General features: G+C 38.9%; 1 protein-coding gene across 2 annotated transcripts in view; it reads left to right on the top strand.

Annotated features, from left to right (window-relative positions):
- The window catches only part of ITGA2 (integrin subunit alpha 2), a 69,402-nt gene that overhangs the window by 8,520 nt on the left and 33,462 nt on the right, over positions 1-27,420 (top strand). The window contains exons 2-9 of one of the 2 annotated variants that reach the window (XM_069880496.1): positions 9,053-9,176; positions 17,614-17,723; positions 19,327-19,418; positions 23,185-23,299; positions 23,685-23,812; positions 24,896-25,044; positions 25,727-25,877; positions 26,320-26,485. In XM_069880496.1, the coding sequence (XP_069736597.1) occupies positions 9,053-9,176; positions 17,614-17,723; positions 19,327-19,418; positions 23,185-23,299; positions 23,685-23,812; positions 24,896-25,044; positions 25,727-25,877; positions 26,320-26,485 (1,035 nt within the window). Of the gene's footprint in view, positions 1-8,976; positions 9,177-17,613; positions 17,724-19,326; positions 19,419-23,184; positions 23,300-23,684; positions 23,813-24,895; positions 25,045-25,726; positions 25,878-26,319; positions 26,486-27,420 lie in introns of those variants that run through there. The other variant, XM_069880495.1, reaches the window with a different exon arrangement.

Below are 27,420 nucleotides of genomic sequence, written 5' to 3'. Positions count from 1 at the left end.
TATTATATATCCTGTGGTGCTTTGGAGGTTTTCTTTTTGCAGGAAGCTGACATAGCAGTTATTTTACAGCTGAGGCTGTTCTTGTTTCTGGGGCTGTCTGTGTACAGCATGGAGAGCTGAGCTCCTGGATAGCTTTTGAAAAGTTGTGAAGGAGGAATAGAGTCCTAAATGCAGTGTCCTAAATGGCAGGGTTGATTTCAAGCTGCTGCAGTCATCACACTGCAGGATGTACCACAGGGGCAGGAAAGGAGTTAATGGTGATGACAAGTCCTGCAGCCTTTTGCTAATTTAACCTTTTCAGGTCACATTTATTAATAGTATTACGATATAGTATGCTAATATATTGTGATTCACTGAAATAGTCATAAAGCCTAGAGTGTGATATGGGTGGGGAAAAACAGACACCTTTGTTTGCTTTCCCATCTTCTTGATGCTTATATGCAAACATGCCTATTCATCTGTGTATAAATATGTTTCTATAGCAGCTGAGACAAGCAAATGCAACAAATAGGATATAGAGATAGTAGTCACTTTGGTTTCTGAGTGATGACTTGCATTTCCTGTCTTACAGTTGTAACATGGCTCATGCTTCTTAACTATATTTGGAAATATTGCTGGTTTAAAAGAAGAGTCAACAACTGATAATATGGACACAAAGGAAGACAATTTGCTGGAGTGAAAGATGGTTTGAAAAGTCAGGTTTTATCATAGGGAAGCATATGAAGTCTTTTTTTATCATCATTATTTGTTAAGCCAGTGACTTAACTGCGTATGTAACATATACATGTGTACAGCTTATTAGCCTCATGTGCTTTTAAATCTCTTTCTGGTATTGGTAAGGGCAAATTGTGGTACTCCAAGGACAAAGTTGAAACAATCCTTCTGTTTGTTGTACCGAGATAAAAGAGAAGAAAACCAAGAAAAACTACAGGTCATAATAAAAAAATGCTATTTATGTAAATTTTCTGTAAAGGAAGGTTTTTCCCTCTGAGCTTAATGATGGAAACATGCCGAGATAATAAATTTGAGTAGGCTTGAATAGTTGCTGTCTTTATTAAAGACGCATAGAAAGTTGTCAGTCCTGCAGGAACTGCTCTTAACCATTACTTTGGAATCAGTCTTTGTGTGTACAGTAAATTGTTGAGATATCTTAACTCCAGATAAAGAGCAGCTTATTTGTCTGCTTCAGGAGCCAAGGAGGGCAATGTATTGGCCATAAATAGGGAGTTATCAAGAGAAAGACAACTGTGCAGTAGTGCCAGAAGAGTAAAGCAAGCAGCACCTTGATGTGTTATCTCAGACTGTCCAACTTTTCATTCACCATTTGTTTATGATGTCATATTTGGGTTGCTTTTATTGCAGGTTAGTAGTAGCTCTTCGTGCAGCTTCTTGGATCATAAACAGTTGTAATGGAAAGGCAGTGACTCAGGCTTTCACACACTCCTAGACTTCCACGCTGGAAGCTGACCTACTTCCAGGAAGAAGCACTCAGCTAACTAAGCCAAGAAAACTTGATGGGGGAAGGGATAGGAGGAGAAAAAGAGGGGCAGGAGAAAAGATTTGTTACTAACTGAGACATTGTTTTTTCATTCTTATGACTGGGATTTTTTTTTATGGCCTATAATTTATTTCTACACTAAAAGTTATAATCTCTGTTAATCATTAAAAAGTTTGGGCTATTGTAGCTGATGTGAAGAAAATGTCGGTCTCAAGATAAAAGAAAGTAAATAGATGAAGCAGTAAAAGGAAGACTTGCCTTTTAAGGCTTCTCTAAACATACTGAAATAGTAACAAAGTAGCTGAAGCGAGGATTATAAGATTCCCCAACTTCTAGTACAAAAACTCCTGTGTCTTGCCAATTGCATTCTTTGCTCCTTTGAATCACAGAACCACGTAATTGTTCGAGTTGGAAGGGACCTTAAATCCCATCCAGTTCCAACCCCCTGCCACGGGCAGGGACACATCTCACCAGACCAGGCTCCCCAAGGCCCCATCCAACCTGGCCTTGAACACCTCCAGGGATGGGGCAGCCACAACTTCCCTGAGCAACCTGTGCCAGTGTCTTACCACTCTCATAGTGAAGAATTTCTTCGTAATGTCTAATCTAAATCTTCCTTCTTCCAATTTAAAGCCATTCCACCTTGTCCTATCACTACTTGCCCATGTAAAAAGTCCCTCCCCAGCTTTCTTGTAGGATCCCTTCAGGTAGGTTCACGTTGTCTTTCTTTAGAAAGTTGTTCTCAATAAGAAACCTATTTGATTTCAAATAAAACCAAAATAACTATGATTATAAAACTGCTGTGTCAGTGCATGAGCTGAAGATACGTACTTGCCATTGTGAGATTGATGAGATTGTGCGTATCAAAGAAAAAATTACAAAAGTAGATACAGGTAATAAATATAAAAAACTAGTGAGAAAATATTTTTTACTCGTATTGATTGTATTAGGTAAATTTTTATATACCTTTCCTTACTGAATTATAAATAGTCCTCTATTTTCCCTGCGTCAAGTGAGTTTGATTCCACAGAGTAAATGTAAAACACCTTTTTTTTATGTCTTTAGTATATACTTGTTTACAGAAAAGCCTCAAACAGTGCAAACAATATAGAACTACTTGTTTTACACGAAAAGAACTTGATTTGATGTCATTACTTTTGCATGCACACAGTGCAGGCACCAGTACACTCAAGCAGATCAGACAGAAGCCGAATACATTAGGAAAAAAAAAATTGCTTTTTTTGGGCAGATTTGCTCCCCAACAAAGCTCATTGCAGTGAGAATTGCTTGGTGCCTTCTGAAACCACAATTTATATCTGTAATATCTGTACTGTAATTCAACAGAATAAAGTACCTGCTGCTTGCAAAAATAATAAAGTAATGCTGCTTGTTTTGTCTTTTATGTATTCACAATCTTGTCAATAAAAACTTCAAAACAAAATGTATTATGAAAGCTGTTCAGATTTTGTGTTGTTCATTCTGTAGGAAATGTTGACTTCTTCCAGTTGGATTATTGCTCTGATTACACAGGTTCTGAAAAATAAGGGAGTAACTTTCCTCCTTCACCAGAATGTTGTTGCCTTTTAATAAAAAGCAGTAAAGTAACACTACTGATATTATATATGAAGCAAATATTACTTGACTGCCCTCTTTCACAGTTTTATTACTTTATCTTCCTGTTTTCTTTCTGCTATCTGCCTAATGTTTCAAGGACAGTAGGTAATTCTATTGCAAATTTTATCTATAGGTGCCTATACACCCTTTCAAACTTCGGAATCTGTGAGCCAATTTCAGCAATTTTTTGCAGAGGTATGAAAAAAAAATGAGTGAGACAAAAATGCTTTTACAAATATCCTGACAACTAAGGAGATCCAGCATGAAGTTGCACCAGAAAATCGACCCCAAAAGAAAGCCCTTAGAAGTACTGCAGTCCTGGAGAAAGCTGGAATCACACTATGCAGTCTGCTGGGAGACAAAACCAGCAGAAAGCAAGAGTTAGGAGTTTTCTCATCCCTCCCACTCCTTTCTTTTCTTTGCCCTCAGTGGGGTCTGACAGGCTTCATGGCCCAGCTAATGTGTGTTCTTTGGAGGAAAAAGTCTTTGAAACCAAAGGAAAATTTTCTTTGTGGAATTTGTAATGGCACTCGTGGAGCAGATTAACATAAAGGAGGAAGTAAAGACCTCCTCTGAAAAAAATACTTTAAAAAATGCTGGACTGAGCAATTGAGGCATTGTAGGCTGTACAGATTTTAGTGGCTGCCAGTCTATGAAACTGCTTCAGGAAGCAGACAATAATCCAGTGGGATTTGTCTTGATATTTTTTTCCAAAACAATTCATGGACTTAAAAACCTATGCAAGAATGTGTGTGATAGTATCTTTGTTTTACAATAATGCCAGGCCATGACTTTGTTCTTCTTTAGTGACTACATGCTTACCTCTTCCACTCACAGCAGCGGCTGTGCTACCAAGCAGAGGGTAGCTGCCTACAGGAGCTCTTTCTGTTTCCTCTCCTGGCATGGTCGCTCTCATGAATGCTCGCTCACAAAGGCAGATTGTCACTTAGTTGAATTATATTACAAACTTTTTCTGTTTTGTAGCTCATAGTTGCTCAAAGAAGAGAACAGCATATTGTCAAGTAAAGAAGGTGATGAAGTTTCCTTCACTGCAAAGTTTCCTCCTGGCAAGGTTAATTCTAGATAAATTTAGAACTATTGCTTAGCATGAAGTCAATTCTTTATAGACTCAGTGATCAAATTCCATTGTGCCTTCTTTTTTCTTTATAGTGTGATTGCTAGAACTGTATGATGCAAGTTATAAATAACAGCAGCTGTGAATGCCTCTGTTTGACTGGATGTTCTAATGAGATATGAGACTTGCCATAGCTGAGTCTGTATCATTATGGTATTCTACCATATATTACTATTTTAAACTGGAGCATCACCTTTGCAACGTAGTGTAAAGAGACTGAAAATTCAGTTTTACTATTTAGACTGAAAATGACACATTTATTACAACACTTATGGTAGACTAATAATATTTTAGTATATTTTATTAAACTTTCATAAACTTATTTCACAAACTAAGTAATCAAACACATAAAATCTGACTTCATTTCTACTTATACAATTTTTTTTTTATTATATTGATTAATTTGAATAAGAGGTTACAATCAGACAACTCTTATAATCATGGTATCAGATGACTGGTTACCCAACAGACATTTTTTCTTGTTCACTTTAAGCTGTGAGCTCTGTTTACAAAATCAAAACAATTATGAACTGGGTGTACCTAGTAAGCTATTACTTCAGTGAACTTGCTTTAGCAAACTTGCTTCAGCTTGTACTTCAACGGCTACAAACAGAAGGCATTATAGCCATTATTATACATGTCATTTATAGTTATGGAAAAATTCACACGTGTTCAGGCTTAGAAGTGCACAGTCAGAACATGTGCTATTTTTTTTGTTCTACTAGGAGTAAGGAAATGGAGGTGCAGAAGTATAAGAGCAGCTATGGTCCTATGCTGCAGCTCCTGTGGTATGCGCTGCAATAATGCAGTTGTTGAAATATGGTAATTCCCAGAAAAAAAAAAAAAACCACACAAAGAGATACTGGAGATTACTGGAAAACCTACATTTCCCTTTATCCTGTTAAGGATTTTTTTTTCTAAGTTTCCTTGTCTGAAGCTTTACATTGGGAGCTGCTGTTCCCAATGAACAGCATCTGTCCTTTTTAAACAGAAGTGCCCAAGCCCTCTGCCCAGTGGCAGAGAGGAACTGCTGCTTTTGAAGTCTTCAGAGGGGCCTTCAGAGGTTTTGGTATTGTATCTAGCCTCCTTTGTTCCACACAGTCTGTTTATTGGACTGTAAATAGAGTTCCATTTACAGACAGAAATTAGGAAGTGGATTTTCATTTGCCCTACTAATCTGTCATCATGGCTGTTAAGTCACAAGTAGAAGTCTGTCACCGAAAGCTATTAAAATCCAGATAATGAATTAGGTTTTTTTATTTCAGGATTCTTAAATTATCAAAGTTCATTGCCTGAGGGCAGCAACCGATACTGAATCTTTCCAGCCTAGAATATACAGTATTTTAAACCTACATGTTTCAATGGTTGGCACCCTTTTAAAGCATAAAAAACCCTCTTATTCTAGGACAGGCTTAAAATAAGTTTGACTCAAACTTAGCATGTTCTTTTTTGGCTACAAATGCTTGAATTTCTTGTTCTATATACTGTATTTAGATAGATGTGCAGAATGGGTAAAAGATATCGTGGAAGCGATATATACAATGGAGGAAAATGCCTAGTATTTCTTTGCAAGGATGTACTTGCTAAGCCCAAAGCCAAGTAAAATTTGCATGGAATAGATCTAAAAATAAAAAAAAAAAATTGTGGAATTTAAAATGACTGTGATTGAAATATGCTGAAGCTATGGTTCACTTGATAGTGTTTGTAGTTAGTCATGGGTATTTGCTACCTTTTCAATTCTGATTTTGCAAAGCAGTCATGAGTGAGAGACAAAGCTGATCCATAAGAATATTGCAGGTGTCAGGGTGTCTTCAGAGGCTGGGTCTTCTGGTCGTTTGTTGTTGGGTTTTTTTTTTCCCTTTTCTTTTCTCTGTTCTTGACTGGATGCCTGGCCAGGAAGGAAAGGTGATAGAGGCAGTTTTGAGAAGAGATCTATGATCTGGCAGACACATTTCCCACTATTTCAGGTAGAAATTCTTGTCTCAAAGAGCAGTGCTCTAGTGCTGCAGTAGCGCATACAATTAAAAAGTATGAAATCAAGCCCCAGTGTTAAATAGGTAGGATGAGTGAAATGATTCAGTGAAGGAAAGAGGTGGGAGGCTGGGGAGAAAAAAAGGAGTATTGCTTCCCCACGCCATCGTAAGCCGCAGAGGAACTATAGGAGATGAAGCATTCCTGGGTGGGGCCAGGTGGCTTTGCTCCTTGGAATCAGCCCCCTCCTGGAGAAAGCAGAACCACAAGAAGGCTCTGGCAGGTCCAGGAAGGGATGCTGCAGCACCTGCAGGACAGGAGAGGTGAACAGGCAATGCATAACCCCAGGGCACGTGTTGACCCCTGTCTGACCTATCACAGCACCATAGGGGAATTTGAACAAACACAGGGACTTCCTTTCAGGCTGTTGGTTGTGACATCTTGTCTCTGTGGTTTTATCCAGTTCTAGAAATTTTTATCCTGGATGTAGCATTTAATAAATCCCTCACCATGGACACAATTCAAAAGATCTCCAGTGCACTTGCACTGAAGTTGGCCAATGCATTTATGCAGAAGACGTTTAGCAAAGTTATCATTTGTCTAGCAGCGTGATTTGTTAATAGCTGTGTAATAGTGTCCAGACAGTCAAGAGTTTTTCTCCAGTTGTCATTGGATTTGGGGTCAAACTGGAAGTGTTTATCATTCTAGGATACATTTGGCTCTTCATTTGACAGCCTGAGTTTGTTTCCATTTGCACAGTGTAACTTGGAGAGTTATTTTTCTGTATTTACATGTGGGATGGTATTATGGTATGGTCTCCTGTGGCCTCTGAGAATGGGGCACTGCTGAATTGTGCTGAGGATAATGTAATTTGGAAACATCAGACCCAAGAACAAATAAAATGCAAATACATTAGATCAGAAAATAATTACTGGCTATAGTCAGTATCTGCCTCATCTTCTCTTTTCCCTTTCCTGAAAATCCAGACTTGAACAATGAATATATGTGGTTGTGTTTAGTGTTAAAAGTATTGCAAAACAGAGTGATATGTCTCTACATATTCTCTTTTCCTGTCTTGAATAACATGACTCAGGAAATATATTTGTCTCTAAGGATGTTTCTCAAGGAACTACTCTTTTAGCAAGGGATGATTGTTTGCTTTGCAGAGGCCAGCTGTAGATAGTGGTTGTTTGAAAAAACTCATATATGATTTCCTGTTTTAAGCTGTGGTAGAAAAGTAGTAACTGTGTGGTGAGTTTTGTTTAGTCTTCTGCTAGTAACTTCTGTGTTTTGTATTCTGTGGGCAAAGGCACAAAATTAATTGAAACTTCTTACATGTCATGAACTTTGCCTGCAAATCCGTGTTCAGGATTTTAATGTTCTCACTATGATGTTATTATTGTTGTTACTGTTACAGCTACACTACTGTGATGGGCTATTTATGCTGAAATAATCCCTTTTAACCTCTTTCCACAGCTGCTTTTGGGACCTAGAAGAGAGTGATATCAACAATGAGCTCTCTGCCAATCAAAACTAGAGAAAGCTTATATCTTTAAGATGACAAAGATCAGCACATCTCTCCCTAAAGAGTGCCTGTTTTAAGGGATTGTCATACAGGCTGCCATTTTACTATACAGTGACTCATACTAAATTATTGTGGTGAGGCACATTAAGTGTGGGGGGCAGATAAGACTCATTTTGTCTGAGCATACAGGAAGGGAGGGGCAACTTGGCAGATGGTGTTTAACCCATGAGCAACTCTGTGAACCTGCCTTACCTGGGAATAGTACTGCCACAGGTCATGATTTCTTCCATTGCTGACATATTTTTAAGGGTTGTCAGGAACCCTATGGTGTTCTTCAGCTAGGCTGTCACTTGTTGCTGGGATTCCATGGTTGTCTCAGTCCTTCCATTTCTGAGCTGGAGGGACAGTTATCTACTCCCGGCTATTAGAGGACTCTGGCCCTTTTCCTGCAGCTTTTGGATTGGACATTTTCCTAGATGTCTGCCTACTGCCCTTGATCAGAAAGAAATCACGTTCTTTATGAATGAGGAGTGGGCTCCCTGGCCCACATCACCAGTTCCCCCTAAAATGGCATGGAGTGGTATACCCTTGTTCCTGGGTGCCCAAGTGCTCTAGGAAAAGCCATTAATACAGCGAACACAGCAGAGTAGAGTTTCAGAATTAAGTGTCAAGAGTTATTAATCCAGTTCTATTTTGCATGTTTTTATTTCTATGTTTTTCTGTTTGGGCAACTGTTCAGACTGTTTGTACTAAAAACTAAGGATTCTGGCATAATAATGAAATTACTCAAAAAATGTAGGTTTTCTGATGCTGCAGATGATAATATGTTTTTTGTTCCACTGCCTCAAACATTAAGTTGCAGATAGACCCTAGAATACAGACTGTATTAGCAGTAACGGTTACTGCTTTTTTGTTTTTATGTACTTCGGCAGACCGTTGATATGTTTGCTGTGCCATAAGCTTAACATGACTTAAGGTAAAGGATAACAGATTTCTGAATCATATTTCTTGCCTCACTTCAGCTAAAACATCCCCATTAGTAATGCTGCAACTTTTGTTAAGGCAAACAGGGAATGAGTCATTGATCTCGGCCCACAATTTCCTAACACCTATAAAGAGCACTGGACAGGCATTACACGTGGGCAGGTGGGCACTGTAGAGAAAAGTCTGTTTACTTTCTTGCAGATGTCTAAGCCTACATTTTATTTTCTTCTGTCAGGGGATCTGGTCCAGATGAAGAACCTCTTTCACTGGAATCAAAATTCTTCTTTAATTACTTCTGCAATAATCATAATTTTTCTGCTAACAGGTATTCTTCATAACTGCTGCGAAGCTTACAATGTTGGGCTCCTAGAAGCAAAAATATTTTCTGGCCCATCAAGAGAGCAGTTTGGATATGCAGTTCAACAGTTCATAAATAGACAAGGCAAATGGTAAGCAGTTTGAACAGCTTGTTATATACCCCATTAAAAGGCTAAGGAAAATGAGTTTTTCTTTTAGAATTCTGCATTTCATTTAAATGCATTCCAGTTAATTCTTTTTGTATTAGTTATCCTTTTATAAACAAATGCTTACATTATCAAAATAGAAATTGAAATATTATCAACACATATGAATGTGAAAGTTCAGGCCTTTTTCCTTTACTTGATGTGATCCAGGATCTTTATTTCTGTTAAGCTTTTACTTTCATCTCCAATACACCAGTCTCCTCAGACTCACAGTTTCTGCAGAATATTAACTCACGTTTCATTCCTTTCTGTACCAATAGCATCTCTGTTACTCCCTATGTGTACGTGGGATATTATATGATTTTAACATTGTTGAGGTTAAAACAAATTATTAGGGCTGGGAAGTTGTAATTAATAATATTACAATTAAGTGAACTTAAACTTACATTATTTTATGTCTGATACAGTATTAAATGTTTGATTCTTGACAGATGGCATATTTGAATGTACATGACATAGTCCTAGCAAAGGCATTGTGTCATTATATCTCGTCAGCCATAAATTTTGATGTGAAGTCTACAGTTTTCACAACATTGGGCTTAATAAGTAACTAGTGAAATACTTTTTTCTGGTAATGTTGGTTTCAAAAAGAACTTTAAAATACTAACCCAGAGTAAGCTCGATGTTTTCTCTTCTGCAGCCTCACTAACCTCAAAGCTTAAGGTGTCTTTCATGGCAAGGGCTGTATGTCTGTAAATAGTTCAGTGGTACTCAACTACTTTAAATGGTTATTTGTGTATACATTGTTTTAAGTCTTTAGCAGAAAGTCACACAAGTTAATATATATTAAACCAGGACAATATTTTAGATGGGTCATTCTCCATAGACTGAAACAGTATCAGAACCAAAACAGCCACAAAATAATGTGTTTACTTAAGTGATGATGTACAGATAGTAAGTAACTGAAGTTTTTTCAGTAAAAAGAAAGCAAAATGTTGAGTCTGAAATCCATTAGAATGCATCTGAAAATGTATTTTACAGTTAAGGTTCAGAAAAGCCCACACAAAAATATTAAGGTAGCTTTGGGATGTCTGGAGTCCGGTTACAAGTAGTGTTCCCAGGACTCAGTGCTGGGTCCAGCCCTGTTCAATGTCTTTATCAATGACCTGGATGAAGGCATTGAGTGCTCCCTTAGCAAGTTTGCGGATGACACTAGGCTGGGTAGAAGTGTCAATCTGATGGAGGGTAAGGAGGCTCCAAAGGGATCTGAACAGGCTGAACCACTGGGCTGAGACCAATGGGATGAGGTTTAACAAGGCCAAATGCCGGGTCCTGCACTTGGGGCACAACAACCCTGTGCAGTGCTACAGACTAGGAGAAGTCTGGCTGGAAAGCTGCCTGGAGGAGAAAGACCTGGGAGTGCTGGTTGATGGGGACAGAACATGAGCCAGCAGTGTGCCCAGGTGGCCAAGAAGGCCAATGGCATCTTGGCTTGTATCAGAAACAGTGTGGCCAGCAGGTCCAGGGAGGTTATTCTCCCTCTGTACTCGGCACTGGTGAGACCGCTCCTCGAATCCTGTGTTCAGTTCTGGGCCCCTCACCATAAGAAGGATGTTGAGTCTCTGGAGTGAGTCCAGAGAAGAGCAACAAACCTGGTGAAGGGGCTGGAGAACAAGTCTTACAAGGAGCGGCTGAGGAAGCTGGAGGTTTAGCCTGGAGAAGAGGAGGCTGAGGGGAGACCTCATTGCTCTCTACAACTACCTGAAAGGGGATTGTAAAGAGGTGGGAGCTGACCTCCCAAGTGACAGGGGACAGAACAAGGGGGAATGGCCTCAAGCTGCACCAGGGGAGGTTCAGACTGGACATCAGAAAAAAATGTTTCACGGAAAGGGTCATTGGGCACTGGCAGAGGCTGCTCAGGGAGGTGGTTGAGTCCCCATCCCTGGAGGTGTTTAAATGACAGGTGGATGAGGTGTTCAGGGACATAGTTTAGTGGTTGATAGGTATGGTTGGACTCGATGATCCTGGGGTTCTTTTCCAACCTAGTGATTCTGTGATTCTGTCTATGCATAGGCCTGCACAGAGACATTGTGCAGTTGCAATGGGTCCCATATGCAAAAATGTGAGACTACCTAGGTCTCACCACCTCTGGTGTTATTGTACTTAGCCTTGGTGACCAGGAGGCAAAGTAAAAGAAGAGCAGAACTGTGACTTCCAAAATGAGAGCTTGGAGTTTCTTTTCGCACCATGGGGAAGGCTCCCAACCTATCTCCACTCCTCGCCTGATGCTGTGGTGGCTTCTTGCTGTGTTTCTGCCTGCTTGTGTTTAGTCACCCATAAATAAGAGCTCTCTTTTATAAAAAAAAATTTGCATAAAGCCATTGAAAAATAACAAGACTGTCTGCTAGGAGAGAAATTAATGCTTTGGCACGTGCATGGAGAAATTATGTCTTGTGTTTTACCCCTTTCTGTAAGTTTTCTGTAAGCTTGCAACTGGGGTACTAGGTTCCAGACTCCCTCAAGCTAATTATTTTTAAATTTCCCTGTCTTATTTTTATTTATGATATAAAAACTCCTCCACTACCACTTTCTCGGATAATGTGGGGTGGAATTTGGGTAAGAAAGTAACTTTGGATGTTCTCCTGTCATTTTCTAATTATATGAATATTATGAATCTGGGAAGCTTTTCTTTAGATAGGCACTTCATTGTTTGTTCATTTGCTGCACAGTGTCTGACCGTAGCTCCAAAAGTAAGGGAAGTTTTATCAGCTCCTGTTCAAGTAACCATGACTTATTATGAGACTCCAGTGAAAAAAAGCTCTTTTCAGTCTCCGTCTCAAGAAATCATTAGACAAGCTTTAAAAAAAGTCAGTCATGCCTTACTCTCTTTTTCTCTTAATTTCTAGGCTATTTTCTTTTTCCTGAGGCAATACAGCTTTTTCTTTAATGTGCCTTATTTGAAAAAATTAACACTGAATCTGTTCAGTAGAGTTGTTCTCTCCTATTAATGATGCAGAAGCTGCAGTCCATGTGCAGTGCGCTTGTTGACATGGCTGAGAGAAGAGTGAGATAAACAGTCCAAGCTTTGCATAAGATTAGCATTCCGCTTTCTGCCGGAGGGGAACATTTAACACTGTATGCTTTTTATGAAGAGGCCGTCATTATGCAGCAAGAATGTGATGCACTTGAAAACTCAGTTCAGGCACAGTGGAGTTACTCACCACATCAAACACTGCTCGGGTGGCACCTCTCTCCCAAGGCAGAGATTGTCCAGAATCTAAGCTCCACCAGAGATTTCATCACTTCCTAGACAGTGCTTCTGTCAATAAAATCATATGGTGCTAATACAGCTTTAGAAATCCTCCTGTGCTCTCTCAAAGAGTAGAAAGGAGAGATACAGAAAAAAACAGCAGATGCTAGTTATATTATTCAGCTGTTTTTCTGGAAGATACATCTCTGGAGGCAATAGAGGCTATAGGAAATGTAAAAGAGGATATTTGCAGAACTGGGACTGCAGGCAACAGTATGTCATCTGTTTTGCTTGGAAATGAGTGCAGAGCTGTAGAACGGGGGTAGTATGTGTTGGGAAGCTGTGACACAAACCAGCGACAATCAAGGGTAATTGGTCCCTGGTCTGTTGGGCCTTGATGAGCATTGATGGCATGTGATGCTTGTAAGTAAGGACAAACTTGCAAGGCAAGCACAACTCAAGCTTTTCACGGTGTCTGGTGGGAATTTCAAAACACGAGCTCTTTAATGAACTCAAGGGAAAACTGTGAAGACCAAAGAAATTCGTGAATTAGTAAAGTTCAGGCAGTGCACCACACAAGTAATTAGCCACAACAGAAATATCATTCAGTTTTCACACACTGGTTGTCCCTGTTGTAAGGTCATCTGTATTTGAACCTTAAACTGAGACCAAATTATCTGATTTCTAAACGTAATCTAGAAAGGCAGATTGTACCTTACCAGTTTTGTCTTGAATGTACATGTCCTAAACAGCAGCTGACAGTACCTTCTGCAGAGATAACAATACTTGCTCCGAGCTGAGATTTGGTTTATATCTGTCTCAAGGGAGGAAGATAGAATAGCTGTAGAGAGATGCTTAATTCTTTGTCCTACCCATATGTATCTTCAGTCATCATGGGATGTGGATGCATTCAACAACAGAGCTCTTAAGTACTGTTTGGTGTCAAGTTCCAGCCACCATATTCAGCTATGCCTTTGTGCTTAACATTTGCAAATTCTGAATTTTGTTTTGGAAATTATATTATGGAATTTTTCTTTTTTAAAGTATTTTGTTTCATTCCATGTCATGTCTATAATGACATCTAACTTACTGATATATCTCATAATCATAGCATTACTGAATATATCACATAAGCATCGCACCACAAAATAGTTTTAAAAATCATTGGATACTTCTCACTAGTCATAAATGCCCCACAGCCTTTGTCCTGGGCTGGTGCATTGCCTCTTTAGGCCGATAATATGCTTTGCCTGAAAGACACATTTCTGTAGCAACTTTTGCTGAAATCAATAAATTTTGAAAGCCTTCTGATTTTAATGAGGAAGTAATTTCCACGAACTGCTTTTTGGTGGTTTGGGGTTTGGTTGGTTTTTATTTTGAACAAAATACTGATGTTTTCAGTATTCATACTTTTCAGTGATCATACCATTGCTAACACCAAGTTCTTAGCCCAGCTTTTTCTTCCTCCAGCTGCATGCTCTACAATTTTGCCTTTTTTTTTCTGCTTGGAAAAGCAGCTCTGTCTTCTAGGTCTTTTAATTTTGTCAGTCAAACAGTCTTGCATAGTTTGCTGTAGTTTTTGAGGTTGTGAGTCATTTGTTCAAAGGATAAAGAGTTTTAGGTGGTGATAAATGTTTTGGGGTGTGCAGAAAAGCATCTGTTAGAGTGAAGAGTTTTCTCATCTTCATATATATCCATTGATTCCTGTAACTGTAGGGAAAAGGGCCAAATTATTTAAGAGGTCCTTTCTACTTTTATTTTCCTATTTCCTATTAGTCATCTTTGTGTTTAAAAAATCCACACTGAAGAGTAAACGCATGAAAAGAAAAAGAAACCAGAAAATGCAAAACTTACTCTGGCAACAGCTGGGAATTCAGCCCTTCGCCATGAATTCTGATTTTGTTTTCTGCTACATCACACTTTGCCAGTTACTAGCTTTGTCATGGGGTAATTTCCCAGAAATAATTCCTGTTGCACTTTGATCTGCCACTCCTGCAGCCTGTGTGGCATGGCATTGCTGCTGAACTTTATTTGACTTCATTTGGTTCCATTGCTCTGTATACAGTGCTGGAGACTGATTAAGGAACTGAATAAAAAAATCACTGGCAATATTACATGCTAATTAATGTAGCATTGTGTAAAGACAGCCTACGAGGGCACAGAAGGAGGTTTTGTAAAAAATATTTAACTCATAGATGAAAAAGACCATTAATATGCTAGACAAGATACAGTGTATTTGGGAACAAGCATTTTTAAGTATTTTGGTACTCATTTTCATGCATTTTCCAAGACCAGTATTGTGTAGCTCTCTGCTGTAATTGTTTATATTAATTCTCTAAAGCGAGTGCGACTTGCAGATTTCTAATATAGATTAAGGTGAATTAAGCTTAAGTAAGGCTCAAGATACGAGAGAGAGAATTACTTTTTTTCCTAGGACCTTTAAGGCTGGCAATTAAAAGCAAAGGGCTAGACTCAGCAGAAGTTGGCCAGTAACTTTTTCTCAGAAGCATATTGATGGCAGTTTAGACTAGTTAACTCAAATGAGGGAAAGAGCTTAGTATAAGTATTAATTTCTGAAAATTACAGCATCAGTAGTAGTCAGCTCTAAGGGCTAAATTCTGTATATAGAGTGGCATTTTTTAGCCTACAGCATTGTTAGGGCACTGAGATTCATGGTCCCTACAAATCTACAGGGAAAGCTAATACAGTAAAGAGGGTGTTAGTGTAATAACTTCCAATAAAGTATGAGGAATGTAAGCTAAATGAAACATCAAATTATGTTGGGTTTAGGTGCAGTTGACATAGATTTAGATTTGTGTTTAAAGTTAGAAGAGTTTCTCTTGCTTGGTTTACGTGTCTCTGTGCCATGCAACAGCTATAAGGTTAGTTTTAGGGCTAGTGAAAGTAAAATACAGCTGTAAATATTAAATTCTAGAAATGCACTGAGTATAAAGAGTGATGTCTTCTTGATATAAGCAGATGTCTGGGTTGGAATTAATTTTGAGGCTTGAGAAGATGGGAGTTTCAGAGGCCACTTTACTGCTAGCAGTGTGAAGTCCATGAGTGAGCACACATATGCATGCTGAAAGAGAGGGAGCTGCTTTTTCTAAACCCTGTGGATGGTGTTTTTCTCCAGTTTATGCCAGTAGCAAAGTTGAGGCTTGGAGTTAGGCTTGGACTTGAAGACAGCTAGTGCTCAAGCACATTTCTCCTCTTTGCTTCACGTTCTCAGTCTTTGTGAGTGAAACTATGTGCTTTGGGCTTCAGGATAACTCATGGCCACAGAGTGTTGCCTGGAAAGAGATTTAGTGTGAGTTTGTTGACCAGACAGAGTGATGCATAGGGTATTTCCGAGATCCATTAAAAGTTATTCTTTGAATATTCTTTTCCTGCAGGAAACCTGAAATGCACTTGCCTTCTGGGAAACTTAGAAAAAAACATACTAATATTTATAAATGTACACAGTGCAATGTTCAAGTTGCTTTTCAGTGTGAACTGTCCGTTTCAGGTATTACTCATGCAGCATTGCCCTCCTTTTTAAAACTCTCTTTTATTTCCATGAAAACTGTTAGCCCTTTCTGCCATCAGCCCAGTTAAAGTTTTATAACTGTAATTAACTCTGTAGTACCTAATAAGAGAGAAGACTGTAACACCGTGTCTTCCTCCTGTCAATCACTACTGACTGGCTCCAGCCCTCCTGTGTCACTGCGTGTGTTTGCATGCTGTGGTGTCTGTCAGCACACGACCGATGGAGTAGTAACTCATAAGCTCTAATTATTTGGTCCTAAGCTATGATGGTTTTGGTTTCTAATGGGCAGAGGAGGTTATAGTCCTCAGAAAATAACAAGAAGTTCAGAGGCCCCTCACAGCTCTTGTAACATACACTGGTGTTATATGGAGAGGTATTTATATGAATCTGAATTGCAGGTTTAAAGATGCTAAAAGTACACAAAATCCTGTTCCTGCTGTCTGCATAATCACTGTTTTTCAACAAGGTAATTGAGAAGCAGGCAGGTTTTTTTAAATTATACTTACACACAGAAAATACAATATGAAGTTACCCCGACCGAACTGGTAAAACAGTATAACATTATTTGTGCTCGTAAGTTTGTGCTTAATTGAGATGAAATAAATTAAAAAACAGTGTGATTAACAGTGTTTTCTTTGAGCAAGCTAAAAAGAATTCAAAATCTTGCTTGTCCATCCAACACTATGTCTTTTTATCAAAGCCATTTTATTCCAACTAGTTATAAAATTGCAGTAGTTAAATCAGATGATCCCTGATAAGTTAATATTATACATACCATTTGCTTTGAAACATAATAATTTCATAAGAAGTATTCTTTTTATAGTCTATGGTATTTGCATTAGCTACATATAAAATTTTAGAGGATGGCAATTTTATCGTAGCAACATTGACTAACTTTTAAAAGATGATTTCTTATGAAACTCAATATTCTGTACTGGGGTCTCATTGCTTATCCTTTCAGATAAAAATTAAGGGGACTTCGAGGAGCAGATATTAGAGGGGCAACCTTATAGCAGATAAAGGAATGAGTCAGGGAGAATAAATAATTTCTTATTATAGACACAAGTTATTGTAAGTCTTAATTTACTTGTTCAGGATTAAATACATCACACAGAAGGCTGTTATCACCTCCAGTATTTTCTTTCTGACTCAGTGTTGTCAAGGTGTGGTAGTGTTCAAGCTCAGACATAAGCATTTAACTGTTGCTGAGCAGATTCTGGAGGAAATGCTTCTTATCAGCTAAAATAATAACTTAAAAGGAATCAGTTAATTGCTAACTGACAGGACAAGGAATTTTTTGTCTCTTAATCCCATTGTATGTATTTCTAAATTTGCATGCATCTATATATATTAATGTATTTGCTGTGTTTCTTCTGCACCAAAACATAATGTCACAGAAACAATATGCATGTTTGAGGCAGCCTAATCCCCAGAGGCTTTTCCACCAAAGTTGTCCCTGGTGAATCCAGCGTAAAACATGCAAGTAAAGCTGCTGAATAGCTCCGGAGAAGACTCCTGAGTGCCTTAGGTGCTATTTCTCATAAAAGCTTCTTCACTGTTACCTACAGCGTGCTTTGCAATAATGCTGCTGAACTTGTCCAGTATCATTAAAGACCTAATGAAGTTCCTGTTACTTACTTAAGGTTGTTGGTTGGTTCACCCTGGAGTGGCTATCCGGCTAACAGAACTGGAGATATTTATGCATGTCCTGTTGGTATATCCAAAACCACATGCAAAAAATTGAATTTACAAGGTACGTTATAATGAATAATGTCTCATTAAATTTTTTCTGGTTTTCCTAGTTTTCATATCAGGCCAATCTGCCTTATTAAATCTCTTCTTAGCTATCTTTCTGCCTAATAGCACTCTCTGTCATGTGTGTGTTTGTGTGTGTGAGTGTGCATCCAGGACTCAGTGCCGGCTACTGGTGAGACACATGTGGGGTTTGGGTTTGGGTGTGTGTGTTAATGAAAGGTGGCACCTGCTGCTGAAGTCAGGCAGGGTGTGTGGGTGCCCTAGCTTGTGGTGCCAGCCGCGGGAGCCACTGGGGTCTCAGCTGCTGGAGCAACTGAGATCCTTAACCTCCACCTATGGGGCAAAGACAGTGGGTGTCCCAAAACCAGCTGCTGAGATGACCAGGGCTCCACACGAGTGAAGGGATCTACAGGCCTGGTGCCAGCTACCTATATCTTTCCCAAACCAGCGTTTGTTGTGTGTGTGGGTGTCTGTATCTTCACTAGCAAATTTTCAGCTGGACCAGACAGTTTAGGGGTGCCTCAGGTCCTGGTATCTGGTCCTTGCTGGTGCACTGTGGGGATTGCATGAGGGACAAGTGTATGCATGCCTGCACAAGCACCAAAGTGGACCAGCTAGTGAACAGAGGAGATGTAGGGCAGACAGAGAGGCCATGCTGGTACTTGGGCGATCAATGAATGTGCATGTGCTTGTGAACGCAGAGTGCTGTATGTGTGTGTGCACTTTCACTGATGATCTTCTGTCTTGGCCAGTCCAGGAGGACCATGCCCGTATGTGGGTGCAGCTGAAGACATCACCTTCTCTACGACATCTGTGATACCAGCCCATCAGGGTCTTCCTTGTGTGTCTGTGTCTCTGTGTGTGTCTCGGATATGTGCTCAGCTTCACTACTGATGCTCCGTCCCTCAACCTGTGCAGAGGCTCTGGGTCTCCGGGCACTGGGCTGGGTTCCCATGGCCAGGCAGGAGGGTCCTGGACTAGAGTGGCTGGAGGAGGCTACCAAGCTCTTAACATAGCTTAACACTTGTTACATTCTCATTTTGAATAACACTTACTGAATATACGTTATATGAAGACTTTTCTGCCTCTGTGTGTTTGCAGACTGAGTATAAAATGGAATTAACTTTTGGATATAGTGAAAATATGGGGCAGCGGAGTGTGCCAAGATGCCTATTTTATGCTTATTTATGATGCAGAACATTTCTATCTTCCACTGCTCCTTCCAGTTTTTTTCTAAAGCCTGGTGCCAGATCAGAGGAGTCTGGTGTCCTGAGGAATGTAACAATAGCTGCTCGGCTGCAGCTACTCAGCCAGCTAAAAATACTCAATAGGTAGACCTTTTCTTCTCACTTTTGCTTTCAGCTCTCTTGAGGGCAGGTACTCTAAATGGCCATACTTAATTCATGTGTATGGTTAATGGTTAGCAAATTTATTGACAAAGATTAGCTTTCATTTCTTTTGTCTCAGAACTGTGTGCAGCCATTTGGAAAAGGCATTTTAGGTTCTGAGAAATCAAACTTTCAAAAAGGAATTCTAACTTAGAAAATTGCTTCTGCATCTTATTTACTATTCTGTCATTACTAGATCTCTTTTCATTTCAGCTTTAATAAATATTCCAAATGTGACTGAGATAAAGGAAGACATGAACCTTGGATTGACTCTGATACAGAACTCAAAAACAGGAGGATTTTTGGTACGTATCAGGGAGACGTGAAAATAGAATTCTCTGCATTTTTTTATAAGCCCAAATTGAATGTATTTTACTGTGCAGCATAGATAATACATATTTTGCATATTTTCAAATATTCCATCCCTCTGTTATTACCTAGGATATAAAATCAGGAAAATTACAAATTCTCTCCTTTGCCATTTGTCTAAATATCCTATTGAAGGGGCAAATCATTAAAGATTCTGGAATTTAGTCAGACAACGTAGACAAGAATGTTTCCACCATGGACCTCTTTAAGGCAGTCTTGTGGAGTTCTGATGGTGCTTTCAAAAGACAGTAAGGTCCTGTGACTGCCCTCCTGAGATGTTAGGATTTCTAGTCCTGTGGATCTGCAATATGCTTTGTTTGTTTAGTGAGCTGGAGGAAGATCCATTTTCTGTGTGTATATCCTGCAGCCCAATCTCCTTGGAGCTTGTAAAATGTATTTCGTAATTGAAAGGAAGTTAACACCTCTATAATATGCTTTTTTACTATCTTAACTATAAGCATGAAAACTGTTATAATGTAGATGTATTCCAGTTTGATTCATACATTGTAGGCGTGTGCAGTACGGAAGTGAAATAATAAACTACAGACAAAAGAACTCTGAGGATGACTTTAAGCTTTGTATTTTTCTGATTATCTTCTTAGGAATCACAGAAGTATTTGAATGGTTGTTATCTTCATTACTACATAGCCCAGTTTACTGAAGTCCTTAAAATTAGGTCTAATTCCAACCTTTTCAGCATCTCTTTTAGAGTTAGTAAAGTAATTATAACTTCAAAATAGAACAACAGAGCTCCTCTTGATTGCTGGCTTGAGAAAATACTGATTACAAAAATCCTATCCTGTCTCTTGGATATCCTTGATTACTGTTAATGCTGTCCCATGCATATCTGCTTTTAATCAGTATCAGTAATCATAGTGATTTAAAACATCTCGTGGAAAAAAAATTGTATTTTCTAATAATACTTGAATGTCATTCAGATAAAATAAATTTCCTAGTCCTTATGTTATTGATTGACTCTTCTTAAATTGCATAAAGTAACAAAGAACAACAGAAGCTGTATGCTGAGAAATGAACAGTTAGCTCATCTTTGGCAACAAGAGTTCTTTTTGACATAAGGAAAATGGGGTACTGGAGACAGGTGCTTACCTGAAATATTGAAACCCACGTAATTTAGTTGTGGTAAGAATTGGACAACAAGAAAAGACTGTCCAGTCGTAATTGCAAGCTGCTGCCAGCCAGGGCTTTGCTCCCAGATGCCATCTCTGCCAGCTGGCCACTGTGTGATGTGTTATGCTCAAGGCTTCCTCCTCCCATCTCACATTAGTCCTCCTTCCTGTGGCTGCTTCACTCTGAGCCTCCATCCACTTGCATCAGTCTGTGCTGCATCCCTGGGATGCTTGGCTGGACCATGACTCAACCTGGCATGTCTGTGCTGCAGCTCCTAAGTCCTGCTGCTTCAGCTGTTTGATGCCATGTAATTCTTTCCTACAGGTATCCGAAGTACAGGGCAGTCATTTACACATGCTTATTAGGTTTTTCTGGGCATGCTTAATTAATTCTTTTGGAAAGGGACTTAAGAAGTTCACTGGTGGTTAACAACATTTTTCCAGATATCTGACCTAAGTTTCTGTGTGTTTGTTCTTGGGACAGTGCTGTGCCTTTACTTGAAACAGCTCCCATTTCTCTGCACGTGTCCCTTCTGTATTCAACACCCCCAAATTGCTCTCCTTTGTCCTTCACTTTGCTGAACAAACATGGAAGGTTTTGGCTGAAATGCGCATTTTAAAAAATGCCTGTCTCAGATGTGAAGGATCAGATCTATGTTGTATCCCACAAGTCTTTCCAGGGTACTATATAGTGTATATGCTATTTTTCTGTCTCAACTGCAAATGATTCTTGTCACATATCTTTAAGCCATATTTGCTTTCCAGGCTGGCTGTATGCTTGTGGTCACCCTGCAATCAACAAGGGCTTGATCCATCTGCTCCTTTCTCTTCCACTCAATGAGGTCCCAGTTTATGTCCATGTTTCTTAATACTAATCTTTATGGGCAAGTCTGTGCTTATCTCTAATATTCCACTTTTCAAGTTGATAATTTCTTGATATGTGATCTTCCCCTGCATTAATGTTGCATCTTAAATTTGTGACTTGAACAATGCTGGAACATTAGAGCTTTTCCTTTTTTTTTCCTAAGTAAAGATCAGCAAAGTTTATTAGAACATTTCTATTTTTCAGTCCAAGATTAACATCACAGTTTTGAGTTGCCACTAATACAGAAGAAAACTAGAAAATGGGCAAATGAGATTGATCTTAAAAGAACTTTGAAGACTAGTAACTCTCCTCCAGCTTCATGGATACCAACACGGAAGATTTATTTTGTACTTCTCACCTCTGTAAATGTCCTTTTTTTCCACTAAAACTAATCATGCCCCATGTAGCAGCTAAAAATACCACTCATCTCAAGATCAGATAACACAGATATACTTGTTCTTCCCTTGCCTAGAAAATCTGCCATCTTGTAAAATACATTAGGATAGTTTGATGTGGTCTACCACTGGTAAACCGTTATGCGATTTAGTTCATTTTCCATTTACTTATTCCTTTAATTTCCTTTTTTCAATATTCTTGAGAAAAGGGTAATAGTGCCATTCACTCTCTCTTCTCTTCCTAAATGGAGATGGTGCATTTTCTGTTTTCCAGGCTCTCAAGACTGAATAGGGCAATAAGGAAGTACATTTAATGAAGTTATAATTTATTTCAGAACTGTTGGGCAGAGGTTATGCAGAGGTTATGTTTTTTCCTTGAGTTCCTAGTATGATTTTCTTTTTAAAAGAATATTCCTGTTCCCCGCACCTCCCACTCACAATATCCTCATGACAAAAGACTGGCTCGGTATCTGTATTTTTATCTAGGTACTTCTGTAAAAATACTTCTAACAGCAGAAGTGTGACTGTCATGCAACCAGCTGGTTGATCCAGCTGAAAACATTTCTTTTCAGAGAGATCATTTTCAGCAGAGAGGCAAGGTTATCTACCCAGGAAAGCAATAAAACACATAGGCAAGGGATATGCGAGGTCAGGACCAAACTACTCTTAGCTGCGCCTAAATAGGACAGCAAATGCTGTGAGGATGCACCCTCACTGGAGATAATGAATTTTAACTTGTAAATATTTTGGCAAGGTAAATTTCCCTTGGGAACAAGGTTTCTAAGATTAATAAACGTGCATGTGTGTGAGCACTGGTCACAAACTTCAATCTTGTCCCGCTCTTTGTAATAATGACAGGTACAGCAAGGAGGGCTTCTTGCTGTGTTCACAGCGATGTGCATGCCCATGACTCTGATGCCATCTCCTGGTTAATGGAAGTACTTCTCTGCGAGTTTACAGGCCATGCGCAGCTCTAGTTTTAAACCTTTAGTTTGTAGAGCAGGTGGCTTAAAGCAGGATAGTTTCCTTGCAGATCAAGTCACTCTGCCTAGATGTTCTAGGTGTGCATAGTCTGGAGGGGTTAGCTTGCAGGAGGAGGCACTAGCATGATCATGTATAGAATTTCTCATTAGAAGAATTTTCTATGAAAGGGATTACACTGTCAATGAGATTGCAAGGGATTTGGCCTGATAACCCAAGAGGGCATCTCTATTCCTCTATGCCTGTAGTCCTCTTTATTGTGCCTTTGCATATGTATATGGTGGGACAAATATTTGTTATTTTCATAGTTTCTTTTTTGTTGTTATTTTTAAAGGCTTGTGGTCCCTCGTGGGCACAGCAGTGTGGAAGCCAATACTATGCAACAGGAGTCTGTTCTGAAATCAGTCCAAGTTTCCAGATCCTAAGAAGCTTTTCTCCTGCTGTTCAAAGTAAGGCAACATGTGCAAAACAGAGTCAATGAAAGAAAACCTATCAAACAAAATCAAGATACATTGTGTCAGGGTCTCTTATTTTGGTGTATTTTAAAGAAATTAATGTGCAAAAAGCCAAGTTCTGTGATTCACTTATATGGACTGACAAATCATGACCCAATGCTGATATGAATATGGACTCATTCCTCTGAATCCAGAGGCAGTGCAGACTCAAAATCTTCATGTGCCTCTATTCTATTGAATACTTATTCTGGCAAAACCTTCCTGATCTGAGGTGTTGCCTATGTGAGACCTGAATATGCACCTCTGGATTTAGCCAAAGAATTGTACATATATTGAGACTGAATGTGCATTTAATCCCCAGTTTTTATTTTTGTTTTAGAATGCTCCTCTGTCATAGATGTTGTGGTGGTTTGTGATGAATCAAACAGCATTTATCCCTGGGATGCAGTGCGTGCATTTTTGAAAAAGTTTGTACAAGGCTTAGACATAGGCCTTAACAAAACCCAGGTAAGTTGAGGCAATGGGCTTATTAGCAATTTTAAAGGAAACAAAGTGTGTTTTAGCATAACTATAATACCACCCCCAAAGTCATGCAGTTGTCTTTCAGTATCAGGGTTTTTGTCTCACCACTAACCTATTTCAAAAGGGACTAGTGTTTTAAAAATCAAAACATAAACCAACTGAAATAGAAGTTTAGGTTATATCTAGTGGCATCAGAACTCTTTCATGCATTAGGTGTAAAAGTAATTAAAATGTAGTCTGTGGCTTGTGATAAAACTAGAACAGATTTTTTATGGGCTTTTCTTACTTTACAACTCCTGCATCTTCAAAATAGGTTTTCCTGCTTAGTTACTGTCTGATCATTGAGTTCTTTTTTGCTTCTAATTTGGTGATGGTAAGGAGAATTTTATTGATGTTTTTTAAAACATTCTCTATCTTTACAGTTGTCCATTTTCCATAAACAGTTCTGGGAACAAAGACTGGGGCACTGGAAAACTCTCTCCCAAAGGCTGCCTTCTTCCTTGGGCGACTTTGGAAGTGAGGTGCTTAAAAGCTAGGCTTTCTGCTCAGTCCATTCTGAACCTCACCTTTGGCATCTCTTGCTCTTTTTTACTTTCATACTAAATGTGCATCTTAACGTACGTCTTTAGCTTCATCTGTATTAAAAATAAATAGGGTTTGCAGTGCTGTCAAATAACTAACCTTTAGGATTTCCTTAGAAAAGATCAGATTGAGGTGCTGTCATCTTTGTAGAATTTTTACTATTTTCTTATATTTCCCAGAGCTCCATAAATTATTGCTATCCATCAGCTCTTCCGGAAGTAACCAAACAAGCATTTAATGCCTATTATTTCAGATTGTTTTCATTAACATATTGTAGTCCATAATAAGTGATATAAGGTGCAAGAGTATTTTAGTTCTTTTTGCTTTCCAAATGTGTTAATATGAATGTGTTCTATATGTGTTGAAGGAAAATTATAACCCCATATGCATCTGCAGATCTTTTACTCCAACCTGACAAATAAGTATTACGATTCTATGTAACTATTGTAATGCATGCTAATCTAACATAATTTCTTTATTGTGTAGGTGGGTTTAATTCAGTATGCTAATGATCCCCGTGTAGTGTTCAACTTGAATACCTATCAAACAAAGGCCGAGGTTGTTAAAGCAATGGAGGGAACCTATCAGAAGGGAGGAGATCTAACTAATACATTCAAAGCCATTGATAATGCAAGGTAAAACATATTGATTACTCTGCACCTACTCTAACCTACCTTACAACTTACAAGACAACGGGCACAACTTGAGTTTCATTCCTACTAGGAGTGCACGTCCTTAGAGCCTCTGAGGAGGTTGCCATTGTCAGACAGCGTGCATTTATATTGCCTCATGGAGAAGGGTATAGGGGCATGTGAACTATACTGGCTGAGAAGCATGTCTTTAACTATTGGGTTAAGTGCTACACTAAAGTACTTCTGGTACCCAACAGAATTGTTTGGACTGTCACAGATGTCTAAATGTGGCAATGCATCAGACACCATGGGCAAGCTTTTAAGAAAGATACAAAACCACATATCATTAATAGTTCTTGCAAAAACCCTTTCTGATTTATAAACTTGTACTACCAAAAAAAAAAAATGTTTTCCTTGGGATGTACATTTCTATCAGAAATACTATCCAGTGGGATTCTTTTTTTCTGCTTTCTTGATTAAATTTCCGGTGACTTTTTGAGCAGTGCTTTGAGAAGACACCATCAGGAGCATAATGGAAAATCTCATTGCAGATTGCTAATTTCCACATAAAAAGCACTATAGATGTACCTTGTTTTAAGGCAGCGGTGGACATATTCATTACAGTATATATACCAGATCCCATCCACACAAATCGACATGTGATAACTCCAAGGTTTTTTAACAGACAGTTTGCCTTCTCACCTGAATCGGGAGGACGTCCAACAGCCACAAAAGTAATGGTGGTTGTGACAGACGGTGAATCACACGATGGCTCCAACTTGAAAACTGTGATAGGTAAATGCAATGAAGACAATATAACCAGATTTGGCATTGCTGTAAGTAATATTATAATTACAAATATTATTGCAATTTTTGAAAGATCATTTTGTTGTGTAGGTATAAAAGTTCATAATCTATATATAAGATGTATATATAATGCATGCATTGTTACACTGGTGTGACTGAAACTAGTTAAAATTAATCTTTATCAACTAGTGAAATATTGCTGTCTTTAAATGGCTGAATAATTAAAACCAGTATTACCTGAGTAATTTCAGGGGTTTTCTCCTTTGTCTTGGTTTCTGTATTTCCCTGTCTAAATGGTTCCTTGTATAGGAAAATAAGCAATATAAACAATATACATCTGATAAGCAATTCAGTAATATGAATGAAGGCAATTTTTTTTTATTTATGTAGACTATTTTCTCAAATAATACTGAAGGAAATGGAGTAACACTGTAATTTTCTTCACTCTTATTTTGTTCTTTTTTATCCAAGGTTTTGGGGTACTTAATCAGGAATGAACTTGATACTAAAAACTTAATTAAAGAAATCAAAGGAATTGCTAGTCATCCAACAGACAAATATTTCTTCAATGTGTCATCTGAGGCTGCACTACTGGAAGAAGCAGGAACACTTGGAGAGCGCATTTTTAGTATAGAAGGTAAAATAATATATCTGGAAAATTAGGTCATATTCTCCCAGCTGATGAACTAAAGATTTTATTTGGCTTCACCTTTGTGTTGTTCGGTGAAATCAAAGGGCAGCTGCAGCTGCAGGCTGCTCTCTGCTCCCCGCTCCCCAGGAGGGCTCTGGTTTGCATAGGTGTTCCCCTAGCTATTCCAGACCCAGTAAGCCTCAGTTTCAAGTTAGTTTTTGCTGTTTGTGGGATATATTACCAAGCTGCTGAGAATTTCAATCAAGTCCTGGGCTTCTGGCATCCACTGAAGGCTTGTCCATATGCATCCAAATGTATTCGGAGCTGTTACCACTGGAACAGTAAAGATAATTTTATGATTGTCAGATTCACTTATGTTTCTCTGTTGATGCTAAGTGTGAATTTACAAAGCAAAACACAAGATTAGGTTACTGGTTACAGAGCTGAAAGGCTACACTACTGTCATCCATGTGGTATCTACCAGGCTCTATACTTAGCAGCCACAGTCCTCCATGCACTGCTACTACTTGGAGTGAGGCTCTGTAGCGGTGGCTCAGAGGCACTTTGTCCCCGAAAAGCCAGGTTTTCAAAGTCAAATGTAGACCATGTTTCGGAAGCTTATGATCTGCCTTCTGCCCTCCCTAAGGGGCTTTTTGTGTCTGCAACCTTCCTGTGCTCAGGATGAACTCTTCCCTTCTATTTCATTTCCATCTATTCATTACCAGACCCAGGCTGCTAACCAGGTCCCTCTCCTGGGTTTTTTTATACTTCCATTGAATTCCTGTTACTTGAGTCCCGTCCATCTGGCTTTGGAAAAAATCCTGCATATCACAGGATTTTTCCTGACAATTAAAACAGTTTTATAGGTCCTATATGATAACAAACATTGATTTGAAAGTTATGACTGTACAGTTACTAAAGCTTTTTTTTTGGGGGGGGGG

The sequence above is a fragment of the Phaenicophaeus curvirostris genome, chromosome Z, assembly GCF_032191515.1.
Source record: "Phaenicophaeus curvirostris isolate KB17595 chromosome Z, BPBGC_Pcur_1.0, whole genome shotgun sequence".
Lineage (NCBI taxonomy): Eukaryota > Metazoa > Chordata > Aves > Cuculiformes > Cuculidae > Phaenicophaeus > Phaenicophaeus curvirostris.
This window is presented reverse-complemented; position numbering and strand designations above follow the sequence as displayed.